This window comes from Osmerus mordax, chromosome 1 (genome assembly GCF_038355195.1).
Source record: "Osmerus mordax isolate fOsmMor3 chromosome 1, fOsmMor3.pri, whole genome shotgun sequence".
In the NCBI taxonomy this organism is placed as follows: domain Eukaryota; kingdom Metazoa; phylum Chordata; class Actinopteri; order Osmeriformes; family Osmeridae; genus Osmerus; species Osmerus mordax.
In genome coordinates this window covers 9,899,267-9,912,015 of record NC_090050.1, presented here as the reverse complement: position 1 = coordinate 9,912,015, position 12,749 = coordinate 9,899,267, and the positions used below count along the sequence as shown (strand labels likewise).

The 12,749-nt window shown below is 45.2% G+C and overlaps 1 protein-coding gene across 1 annotated transcript; it reads left to right on the top strand.

The window, feature by feature from the left end:
• The first annotated feature begins 325 nt into the window (after positions 1-325).
• epha2a (eph receptor A2 a) lies at positions 326-12,377 on the top strand. The gene is made up of 17 exons (XM_067252309.1): positions 326-458; positions 1,377-1,444; positions 2,966-3,602; positions 7,032-7,187; positions 7,607-7,939; positions 8,096-8,223; positions 8,347-8,524; positions 8,634-8,736; positions 8,926-8,981; positions 9,120-9,245; positions 9,349-9,534; positions 9,670-9,731; positions 9,847-10,056; positions 10,217-10,366; positions 10,582-10,775; positions 10,912-11,067; positions 11,505-12,377. The coding sequence occupies exons 1-17, from the start codon at positions 374-376 to the stop codon at positions 11,611-11,613; spliced, it is 2,937 nt and encodes a 978-aa protein (XP_067108410.1). The 5' UTR covers positions 326-373; the 3' UTR covers positions 11,614-12,377.
• The last annotated feature ends 372 nt before the right edge of the window (positions 12,378-12,749 follow it).

Genomic DNA, 12,749 nt, shown 5'->3' with positions numbered 1-12,749 from the left:
TAAATTGAAACTTTTTTGAAGATAGATTTATTATGAATTAGCATGTGCCGATTTGTTTATTTGACATATTTAAAGATATATTTAAAGAGAATAATGGAGGAAATCAGTTTTCGTGTGTTTCCCCGTTCGCAAAGCTTACAATGATTTACATCAATACACATTCGTTTTGAACAGGTAGGCTGCAGTACGACAGCCTAGACCACACCCCTCCAGCATACCATATTTGGAATGGGCCAGCATTCCAGGCGGAGCTCATGACGCCACCTGTTTCTCAATGGACTTTCGAGAGAACAGTCGAGAGTAGAGTAGCCACACTTAAGTTTTTGAGGTACTACCACCGGTGACTGAGACGGAGGAGCTAAAAGATAAGAAAATGGATTCCCGTCGTGCACATTTTTATTCCTTGTTTTTGTACATATTCATGAACCTTGTATTTATTAGTCTACAATCTAAAGAACGTAAGTAGTCTTCTATTTTATTTCACGATTATAACTCATCAAGGCTTGTGCTCAAGATACGTTAAAATGTATGGAAGAGTTGTAGCTGCTTTTAATGTTTTAGTTGGGCTAGTTGTTTAAATTATAGTTTTACTTTAGCCAAAACATTTTCTGATAATTTCTTGGTGGTTATGTCATTTGAATAATTTTAAATAGTTAAACTGTTAAATATAGGCTAGAATAAAGATATAATTAAGATATGCTGAAATGTACACTATTATATCTATTGTATTATTTATATGAAGGCTATAACACCAGCATTGGGCTACATTATGAAAAAATTTAGCACATCCTTTATAATAACAGAATAAAATTTAGTTGTAACATTCTAAACCTTGGTGTACATTTACAATTCATAAATATCTGAAAAGGGGCAAAATTAAGCAACTAGGGTAGGTTTGTTCATTTGGAAATTAAACTGTAAACAACAAACAGAACTACAGAATAATGTCCCAGACTGTACATTTGAATGGTGGTGTATTGTTAAAGGGAAGAGATAATGTGTGGGTTTATAATTCATCTAGCCACAGCTTTGTATGAGTATTTAATCCAGAAGTTTCATGTTTTATGCTTTGTCACTACCCCCGCTTTTCTCAGCCATCATTAAGCTGACTCCTAAAATGCAGAGGTCATGGTGAATGAAACTTTCACACAAACGGAAACGCTTGATTTAAACGTTATGGAAAGGCATGTGCCCCCCATAAGGCTGTTGTGACCTGGCTAGTTGGACACTGTCACCCTGTTCATATTGTGACCTGGCTAGTTGGACACTGTCACCCTGTTCACAATCCCCCTGTTGTTAAAGTTAGGCTTCATTTCTGTAATGACGCTATTGCGACAGTTGAATTCAAATATCAATATGTATGTTTCTGTCTGTAGAAGTTCTTCTGGACATGAAAGCCTCAGGAAGTGAGCTGGGCTGGTTGACCATGCCATATGAGGAGGGGGTAAGTATTTATACCACACTGAGACATTGTACGAATTCCAGTCCTGCTGATTTGTATCGAGAATATCTTTCTTCGGCAATACACTACAGGGCAGTGTAGATGTAGACCTATCCCAAATATAAAATGAAAGTCTGCAAGTATTTACATGGACAAATTTTGACATTGTATTCATTTATCAGATGCTTCATCCAAAGCAATATACAAATAGTGCATACAGTATGTGTTACATTTGAATAGGACCATAATGTGTGTGCTTCTGAAGAAGAGTTGTGAAGGCATTCTTTCTGCTTGCTCCTTCCATTTGAATAGCTTTCTGGGAACGATGGAATGAGTGGCAGCTAAAGAACTTTTGGCAAAGCTGGTCTGCTCTTGTTTTAAAGCAACCCTTTCATAACGGAACAGTGGATGTCATTACAGTGTTAGGTTTTGAGTTGCATAGAAATTCACAGAACAGGAGTGCATTCTCTAAAAGTGAACGCTCAACAGGTTGTTATCATTCCTACAGAGTCCACACAAAGCTAGATGTTGTGTTTTTTATATATTTGTAGAGAGAGGGTGAGCTGAGATATAAACTTGGGAGGATCAATCAAGACAGAACATGAGCTGAAGAGAAAGGAAAGCAGGCTGGTTATGTGGGAGAACCTTTCCTCTATCTATAGTTCTGTGGCCACCTGACTAAAATAAGCAACAAGACGTGGTTAGGTCCAGTTTTGTGACTACTTTCCTCGTGGAACACTCACGTTCACACATCCAGAGTTTCTCATTGTAGCTTGTTTTCTGATGTTTGTCCATTCTCATCCAACTTCCTCAACCATTTCTAACAAAAAACGATACATTAAATACATTGCATGCCATTAAGCGCCACTCTCTTCAATCTACTTGTGTATTTCATTTCTCTTTCTCAGTAACTAGATTTGAGTTTGAAATTAAAGGACCAGTAAAACATCCATAGATGGTGGCCAGCTGAGGTGTTAAATGAATTCATGATGGTTATTCTTTTAAAAGGCCCTCATTTAATTAATGGAGGCTTTTAAATGTTTCTACCAGGCAAGCGTTTCCATCTCTTCCCTCTCCTAAAAGTCCATAATTACAGCCAATATTACACTCATGTTTTTGCCATGAGCTCATAAAACTCATTTAACTGGCATAGTGTTTGTTGGTATTCCGCAGCAGTAGCTTATTTGTTCTAGAAGATGAATGTCTGTCTCTCGTATTCACCGTGCCACATCCCAAAGCGTCTGTTTGTGGAAACCACACACGTTGTGAGCACAGCACATGTCCAGACCAATTCCCCACCTCGTGTAAAGTAGCACGGCAGCTTGTGCCGTTTATGGGCGTCTCACTACACATGCAAGGAGTTGTCTTAACAATTCCAACAACTGGTCCTTAACAAGAACAAAGTCCCTCAACCCTTCTCTAATTCTGTGAAAGCAAGGCCTCCCTCTTTATTCCTGTGTCTGACTGACAGTGACCCCTGCCCTCTAAACTCTTCTCTTCCCACCCGCCCCCTCTCTGTTGCAGTGGGAGATAGTCCAGACGGTGGTGAATGGCTCCCTTCTCTACACCTACAGCGTGTGTAAGATAGATGCTGGTGACCAGGACAATTGGCTGCGTACCACATTCATCCAGCGCCGGCCAGGGGCCACCAGAGTCTCGGTGGAGCTCCGCTTTGTGGTGCGGGACTGCAACACCTTCGACGGCGCCTCGCTGTCCTGCAAAGAGACGATCAACTTGTTCCTCTCCGAGGCCGACGCCGACGTGGGCACCACCTTCCGGAAGGGCCAGTTCCGCAAAGTGGCCACCATCGCCCCAGACGAGATCACCCGGGGCCGGGATCTGAAGATCAACCTGGAGACCAGGACGGTGGGGCCTCTATCCAGGAAGGGCTTCTATCTGGCCTTCCAGGACATGGGGGCTTGTGTGGCACTGCTCTCTGTGAGGGTGTACTACAAGATGTGCCCGGCCACCGTGCGGAACCTGGCGGCCTTCCCAGAGACGGTGGCCGATGCTTTGAAGGAGGTGGAGGGAACATGTGTGGAGAAGGCCATCAGCCAGGGCTCCCCACGCATTTACTGCACAGCTAAAGGAGAGTGGGTGGTGCCCGTGGGACAGTGCCAATGCCTCGCCGGCTATGAAGCCGTCGGAGATTCCTGCCAAGGTAAGACCTGACTATGCTTTGTTGACGGTTGTTTGTTTTTAAAGGCAGCTGTATTTAGACAAGCATTGATTGAGCCCATAACCACTATGTGGGCTATGTTTGAGAAATGACTGCAAAGGAATGTTAATTGTGGTATCCTTCTGTTATCTCACACGTCTCACCAAAGACAAGCTGCTCATTTTTGTTGGGGAGTAAGTCAAGAAAAGTAGGACTTTTTTGTCTTTTAGGATGACATGAAAAGGGATTTGGAATAATTTGTTGGTTTTGTTTTAATGAGGGGACTTTATGACAGAAGTCCTACCAACCCACAGCTTTTGTATACAGTCTATAAACTGTATATATACAGCAGCGACTTTTTTAGGTTTGAAGTAAGTATTGCTGTTAATGAATCATCTTACCTGTTCCGGTTGGACAATACATTCTTTCCACTGTCTCACAGCGTGTAAGAATGGGGCGGGGTAAGGACACACAGAGTGTGAGTGTGGGGGAGAAATGGAGATAGATAGCAGATTGTACATCTAAGAATTACACTTGAGTCCACTGCGAAACACTTCAGCACTGTGTACAGTAACATCGGGTCTGTTTGCTCGCTTTGTTTGTATGGAAGTTGCCCTGTCTTGGGTATTCCGGGGTGTGGTATGTTGAACTATCTGGAGGAAACGTGGGTGGAGAGAGGGGAAGGAGAGACTGAAAGGGAGGGACAGACATGTCTGCTCGTTGAGCTGTGGGGATTTTCTACAAGGCATTCTTTCGCCCTCACGTCACCTACAGTAAGTGATTGACCAAGGAGAGTCGTGTGAATGTGCCCGCAGAAGACTACCTGAGCGGTGTGTCTTCTCCACGCAGCTGTTTGTGTGCATCCGTTGCCATGGCTGCCAAAACCACAGATTACAGGGATAGTGCCGACACGCCTATCTCGAGGTATTCTGAGTCAGAATGTGGTTTATGACTATAGGTTCCCTTGTTGAGCTACTAGTGATTCTGGTCACCTTGGGTGGCAGAATGAGTTCAAAGCTGGACTCTAACCCAATGACTTCTCATGGGCAGTCACCTACAAAAACATTATTTGGAGTCTTTTCAAATAATTCCAGTTCTAAAAGATTGGCTGTGAGAGCACTTCAAAAAAGGAGATAGTTAAACTCTGGAATGTTCCAGAGGTCCCAGACGTAGGAATATATCTGCACCTGAAACGGAAGACTGCAGGCCATTCGGCAGGAAGAGGGAAATATTAATGACCGGAAAAAGGCAGATTCCAAACTCCAAGATGACCATGTTATCAGGATACAGAAAACATGTTTTGTCACCTTTATAAATGTTAGAACTTGTTATAAAAGAAGAAATGCATTGACTATTTTAAATTCATTCATTACTTAGACCCTAAAAGAAATGCATGTCTTAGAACCTAATTTATAGATTTCACATGAAACACAGTGGCTACACTTTTTAATTTCCGTTGAAGTAAAAGAGCCCACTAGCCTTCCTGTTCCGGAAGAACTCAGTTCTGTTGATTATACACGTTTTAAAATATACAGTCATTGACATCTATCCTATATCCACTTTGTTTTTCAAATCCCAACATGTCTGAGCTGCTAGATGTCTAAGATTTCAGTCTAGGTTCAAATGTGCTGGGAACAAAGAGCTGAGGAGGAATGTAGAGTGACACAAATAAGCAGGTTGTACGTGAGAAGGAGAGAGGAAGGGCAGTAGGTCGACAGTTGGCGTATGAGGTTTGTTAGGTGCGTGGCTGCTTAGTTGGGTGTGCTGGTGTAATTTAGTCAAGAGGATTAGTAGACCCACAGGCCAGCTGTTAGCCAATGACATCCCCTGCTTTGCTCTTCTTTGCTCTTTCATCCGGTCGTTAACACACGCAACAAGCTCCCTAATCCATGTTCCCACTCATTAGAACAATGGATCGACATAGAGAGCAGAAAACAGATTCAATTAACCGACGCATTGGTGTGCACATAAGTCCTTTCATAAGAGTCTTTAATCAGAAGACCTCTATGAGGCAATTCTTCAAACACGTTCTCAACCAGGACCAGACTGATAACCAACCTTTTTAAATGAATGTAGCACAAATAACACAATGTCGCACAAAATCAAATAAACACATTTATTTTGTGTAGTACTATGTAATGATCCACCACAATCAAAGTGCAACAGTCCACCAAAACAGAAGTTTTTCGTCCAAACCCCTCAAAGAAATTCAAACATCTGGAATGTTCTTTCTCTACAAAAATTACTTTCCCCCATTGATGAATGCTGAGCACATGCCACTATTCTAATGTCCGAAGGTTCTAATGACTCAACATTCAAAATTCAACATATTTATGGCACCACTCTGTCCAATCTCAGCAACAATAGATGAATAGGTCCAGAGGGGTGGTTGGTACGTGACAGAGGCCCTGCTGCTTCAGCTCAAGATGAAAAAGGCAGGCCCCCTTTTCTTATGCGAGAGACCCCTAGCCACCCCCACACACCCCCGCACACCCCAAGTGACTCCCCAGGGAGAGCTTCTGTTGGCACTCAGGACCTTAACCCATCCCCCATCCACCCGTCTATTCATCGAAATCCCTTCTACTCATACTCAGACTCGCTCCCATTCAACTATTGTAGGGATAGTTGTAACACAGGGGTCCGTCTGCCATGCTGGTTAAGTAAGAAGCTGATCCCTGATGGCTCTCCTCTCCCCCCGGCCACCAATACACAGGTCACATGAAAGCCTGACCCCTAGGGATATAGGAAATGAATGGAGGAAAAACAATCTCTCAAAAGAACCCCTTCTCCCGTGTTCTTTAAGTAAACAGTCCCCTCACTCGTCCCCCATGATAGATGTGCGTTCAGACTCCATCAGCACAGTCACAGACTCCCTTCAGCGGCCCTTCTTCCTCCAGACTTCCCCTCTCCCCCACTCCATCCTGGTATGCTGTCATTCCTAGCGGTCACAGGAAGAGAGGAAGGAAGGAGGGAAGGAGAGGCTCAGCACAGCATCCCGGTTTCTGTCCACCACACACTCGTTAACCCCTGGCCCTGAAAGGGGATTTTTTTTCGCTATATTCAGAAGTCAAATGAAACACCTTCAGTGTGCACAAGGCTAACCGCAGATATTTGGTTCAAAAGAGAGTTCAAAAAGGGAAGGGTTGAGGGATTATCTGGGGGGGACTCAGTGTCATCCGGTTTACTCTGTCAGTGCGACTTGAGAAGAGGACTGGAGGCAGCTAGAACAAGTGGAGGCAAATCTTAAGGAAAACCCCATTCCTTGCCTTCAGTTTTGTTCTTACGGGGTAACCACAGAAGGGGCTCCTGGCCAAGCCCGGGTGATGGACAGTTTTATTGTAGAAACGGGATCTCATTTCACAATTTTGAGTTCTTAAGTTTGCGTGTGTGTGTGTGTACTATGACTGATACGCACGCACTTGTCTCCCACAGCGTGTACACAAGGCTCCTATAAGCCGGCAGCGTCCAATGAGTCGTGTGAGATCTGTCCTGCGAACACCAAGGCCTCCTCCCCCGGCGCCCTCCTGTGTCCGTGTAAGGAAGGCTTCTACCGCTCCCCCTCTGACCCACCCACATCAGCCTGTTCTGGTAAGCCTCCCTTTCAGCGCGCGACGACAAACACAGTAGAGCCAGGTGGCTGAGCGGTTAGAGAATCGTGCTAGTAATCTGAAGGTTTCCAGTTCGATTCTTGGCTGTGCAAAATGACGTTGTGTCCTTGGGCAAGGCACTTCACCCTACTTGCCTCGGGGGAATGTCCCTGTACTTACTGTAAGTCGCTCTGGATAAGAGCGTCTGCTAAATGACTAAATGTAAACACGTCCCCCTCGGGCTGAGCGTAGACTAACTGGCCTTCGGAAGCAGGTTGTTCTTCCCAATTATGCAATTGCCCAACCGGTTCTTCATCACAATGACGACTTGGCAGTAGTGGCAGTTTGAAAAGGATGTGGCTTATGTGTGACAACTCCACTCATGTCTGCTTCCTCTCACCCCCCCCCCCCCCCCCCCAGCACTCCCCAGTGCCCCTCGTGACCTGTCCTCCACCACCCTGTCGGCCGACGGGCGTCTGCAGCTCTCCTGGGCGCCCCCGCTGGTGACGGGCGGCCGCAGTGACATCACCTACAGCGTGGTGTGCGAGCACTGCGACGGGGCCTTTTGTGTTCCCTGCGGGGAGATGGTCCGCTTCAAGCCAGGCTCCGCAGACCTGCGGGACACCGTGGTAACGGCCAGCGGGCTGGAGCCCCACCTTAACTACACCTTCACCGTGGACGCCCACAGCGGGGTGTCTCAGTACAGCAGCGAGACACCCAGCAGCACCATCACCACTGCTCTGCACTACACAGGTTAGGGTCAGCTCAAGTCAGTGGCCACCATGGTCGCCCTGTCTCAACTCTGTCTAGCATGGCCATGTCTAAGAAAACAAAACAACCATTGAACAGGATGTTTGATTGTCTTTCTTTATCCTCTACTTCCTCCTTTGATCCTTCCTCTTCCCCCAGATCCCCCCAGAGTGACATCCATCCACCTGGATGAGCGTGGCCCCACCAGCCTGTCTCTGTCCTGGGCCCTCTCGCGTCGAGCTCCAGCTCATATCAACCACCGCTATGAACTCATGTTCCGCAGGAAGGTAGGAGACACAAGGACTTCCTTTGTTTTCTTTTCCTTTTATTTCTTTTGTTGTGTTTTCTTTCTTCCTTCCATGTGAATCTCCTCTCAGTAACCCCCCCCTCTCTCTCTCTGCCCCATGCAGGAGGATGAGAGCGAGCGCGACGTCACCACGTATACAGTCCTAGTTCTGGACAAAAACTCGGCCCAGATTGGGGACCTCTCCCCTGGTACCACCTACATATTCCGGGTCCAGGCCTTAAGTCCTGAAGGCCACCCTGGCAGCTACAGCATGGAGCATGAGTTCCGCACGCTGGCTCTACGTAAGTGTCCTATCAAACAACAAACAAGAGGGGATTGAGTGTCTTTTTGTCGAGCTCTTTAATTGGCAGTTTGTGTTCAAAACTAATAGCTCCTTTCCTGTTCTTTCAGCGGAGTCTCAGATCCAGAGCAGCTCCACGTGGGCTGTGGGAGCTGTCATTGGAGGAGGGGTCATGCTGATTATCGTTGTGGTGGTTCTACTGCTGCACAGACGGTTAGAAAAAAACACTACTCAACATAGTCCTTCTCTGGCCTGTCTGTCCCTAGATAAAGCCTGGCACCACATGGGCTGCCTGCAAAGATAACCTACTTTAACTGAAGGACGTACATTTTGAAGAGTTCAGGACATGGTTTATCTTACATTTTGAAGATCTAAAAGTTACCATTCTGATGCTTCTCACAGGAGATTGATTTCCCATGGGAGAGGTGGACCTGAGGACCCGTACTTTTCCAACACAGGTAAAGACTACAATACCCATGGAGGCTGAACACTAATCCCACATTGCCTTAGACCAAGGTCTAATTCCGTAGAATCCGTAAGAGCATGTCAGTGTCCCTCGTTTCCATATTAACATTATTCCACTATTACCTCCTCAGATCAGCTGAAGCCTCTGAAGACTTATGTTGATCCGCACATGTACGAGGACCCCAACATAGCCGTCCTGAAGTTTGCCAGTGAGATTCATCCTAGTCACATCACCAAACAGAAGGTCATTGGAGCAGGTATGAGTGAAATCTATGATACTGTTTTGCAAATGGGATTGGCTGCTTATCTACAGGAGTTAGCGGATGTTGGTGTTTACCTGTCTTCACCTGTCTGCCTCAGGAGAGTTTGGAGAGGTGTTCTGGGGAGTCCTGAAGGGCCCGGGGCGGAAGGAGGTGGCAGTTGCCATCAAGACTTTAAAGCCAGGATACACAGAGAAACAGAGGCAGGACTTCCTGAGTGAAGCCAGCATCATGGGCCAGTTCTCCCATCAGAATATCATCCGTCTGGAGGGAGTGGTCACCAAATGTGAGTCCCTCCTCAATGACACGCACTGTATGCTCATCAACCTCCAGTTAGTGCAGTGTTAGTCGTGGATGTTATCAAGAAGCCTCTCCCATTTCCTCTATTGATTTGTAACTTTTCTTTTATCTTGTTCACCAGTTAAACACGCCATGATTGTGACAGAGTACATGGAGAATGGAGCTCTGGATAACTATCTAAGGGTAGGTCCATGTTTACATTTGTATGACAAAGAAGATATGTTGTCAGTGAATGTTATCCGACTGCATGGATGTTCAAAGAATAAGCACTCATTTTGCGAATGTCTCTGGTGTTCAGGACCATGATGGGGAGATAGCTTCGTACCAGCTGGTGGGTATGCTGCGTGGCATCGCCGCGGGTATGAAGTACCTGTCAGACATGAACTACGTCCATCGCGATCTCGCTGCCAGGAACGTTCTAGTCAACAGCCACCTGGAGTGTAAAGTTTCTGACTTCGGCCTTTCTCGAGTGTTGGAGGATGACCCGGAAGGCACCTACACTACCAGCGTGAGTCCTACTGACAAAGATCAGATATTCCTCTTCTGCACAGTCAATACTCTGAACTTCCTGATGTGTAACAACAAAATAATTGACGAGCAGTTCTAACCCTAACCCACCAGAGGTGGTCTTTGTCTTCAGTCCCATTAACATGCTGTGTCTATGTCAGGGAGGAAAAATCCCCATCCGATGGACAGCTCCCGAAGCCATTGCCTACAGGAAGTTCACATCGGCCAGCGATGTGTGGAGCTTTGGCATTGTCATGTGGGAGGTCATGGCCTTTGGAGAACGGCCATACTGGGACATGAGCAATCATGAGGTAAACACACAAGATCTCTGTACTCTACTCTGTTGCCTTTGGAGTCTGTATGTGTGGTGTTGAAGGATGCTTTAACAAAAGACCAAGTTCTCACACACCTCGTCACATAAAGCAGTCGGCGTTCACTCATAAATAACAGCGGCACACGCTCCCGAATGGGAAACATCAGGGGATAGTGAAAACAGTCTAACTCGGCCTCTACCTCATTTCCTCAGGTGATGAAGGCCATCAACGAAGCCTTCCGGCTGCCCGCCCCGATGGACTGTCCATCCACGGTGTACCAGCTGATGTTGCAGTGCTGGCTACAGGATCGCTCCAAACGACCCCGCTTCCCCGACATTGTCAACATCTTGGACAAGCTGCTCCAAAGCCCAGAGTCTTTAAAAACCATTGCTGACTTTGACCCACGGTATGTGGAGAACGAACCTGCTGTGTCCTCCACCAGATTAGAAAGCGAAATTGAGATGATAGATATTATTGGAATTATATGTGTTGATGAGTGGATGGTTGATGACTCATTTAGTTCCTTGGTGGTCCTCCCCCAGAGTGTCCATCCGACTTCCCAGCACCAGTGGCTGTGACGGCACTACATTCCGGTCGGTGTCGGAGTGGCTGGAGTCCATCAAGATGAGCCAGTACAATGAAAGCTTTGCCTGTGCAGGAATCACAAGCATGGAGCAGGTGCTAGCCATGAGGCCTGAGTAAGTGCACACATGTTGACAGACACATGGCCCAGATGCAACATTGTCACAGTGCATTAGCATAGCTGGCACACTGCTATTTAGGGGGAACACAGAGAGGGTATTCAGATCTGCCTCGGACATTTGTCATTTGGTATTTTTGAATGTGGCAATACTATACTCTCATCTCATGCCCATTTCATTCACACCATTCTTCTGTGCCGCGCCCTACCTCAACAGGACATTTGTGCGCTGCTTGATTATGAATCCCATAGCTTAAACATGGCTTTGCTCTCTTCTATTTAATGTGTTAATTTTATTTTGACATCTGCTAGCAAGTATGTTAAGTGATTCTTACATTAATGTATTCATTCTTCATTTGATCATTTGGAAACCTAATATGAGAATATGATTGAAATAATGACATGTATGGTAATAGTCTGTCTTCTCCTTCTTAGGGATATCAGGAACATTGGAGTGAGGCTACCCGGTCACATGAAAAGAATTGCCTACAGCATCCTTGGTCTGAAGGACCAGACAAGCACACTCAGTGTGTTTGCAGTGTGACCCAATAATGTGATTCCCCAGAATCAGACTGCACTGACCGCACATTTTTACAGGCACACTGAATACGGAGAAAAGAGTTGGTGGGGCAGGATATGACTGAGCTATGACCAGGATTATTTACTCAGACTTGGCAATCTATATATACGGTGTGACTGAAGAGGACCCTGCCCTGGCCACTCAGAAAAGACTGAGATTATACACTTTGAAGTACTTTATGCCAAGAAAATTAATAAAAAAGTATGTATCATATGTACATAATGTTTTATATTATCAGACATGTAAACATAATGACAGATTGGAAAACAGCCTTAAAAAGGAAAAAGATAGATCTGAAACTGTTCTGTGTTGTATTTTTCTAAACTGGAAGTCTTACGAGAAAACAGGGAGGAACGGGAACAAATCATTCCAACATCGATTTCTCAACCCTAATGAGGCTTTGCAATAACTCATAAATAGAAGAGTAATTTTACCATTTTAGGAATTGTATTTTGATTTATTGTGCTCAGGGCAACTTATCATATCAATACACTCCTCCATTTTTGTTAGCTAACTGTTTTATTTTGTCTGTCTACAATCCAACTCTAAGTGTTCCTTTCCTATTGTTGTTATTTTTTTACACTTTGTCCACAAGTAGTCTTACAATGTTTTATTTTCAGTTGTATTTAATATTTATTGTATTGCATATTTATTGAAAGACACTGACCTGGCACATTTAAAATAAATATTGTATGTTACTGTACCAATAAAATCAGTGTTGAATACAAGTCTTGTGGGTTGGGTCTAACAGTCATTCTCCAGTTGGTAAGAGACAGAGTCAGATGGTGACTACCAGATAGCTAGGAATGTCACAGCTCTACACAACTGTTGACTCATTCATAAGCTTCTGTGTCTGTGCTAAATTCCCCTTTCTTCTGTTAAATCATCTTTATTACCCTTTTGTTTATAGTTCTGTTTGCTTTTTAACCGCGGCTTCCATGTAATGCCGTACAGAAACGGAGAGCGACAAGTAGTGCAGGAATAACTGAAGGTGGGTGCGTGGATGAGTTTGCAGTGTTGGATGTTACAGCATTCATCTTTCAATTCTTGCACTCTCCCTTCTGACAAATATAGCACACTGTTCTCTGACCTAACATTTA

What these genes read in the sequence shown, in the direction of transcription:
- epha2a (XM_067252309.1), top strand. Translation starts at nt 374, where the DNA reads ATGGATTCCCGTCGTGCACATTTTTATTCCTTGTTTTTGTACATATTC. An exon ending in GTTCTACTGCTGCACAGACG is followed by an intron (nt 8,737 to 8,925) that starts GTTAGAAAAAAA and finishes TGCTTCTCACAG; the next exon opens with GAGATTGATTTCCCATGGGA. An exon ending in GTGCTAGCCATGAGGCCTGA is followed by an intron (nt 11,068 to 11,504) that starts GTAAGTGCACAC and finishes TCTCCTTCTTAG; the next exon opens with GGATATCAGGAACATTGGAG.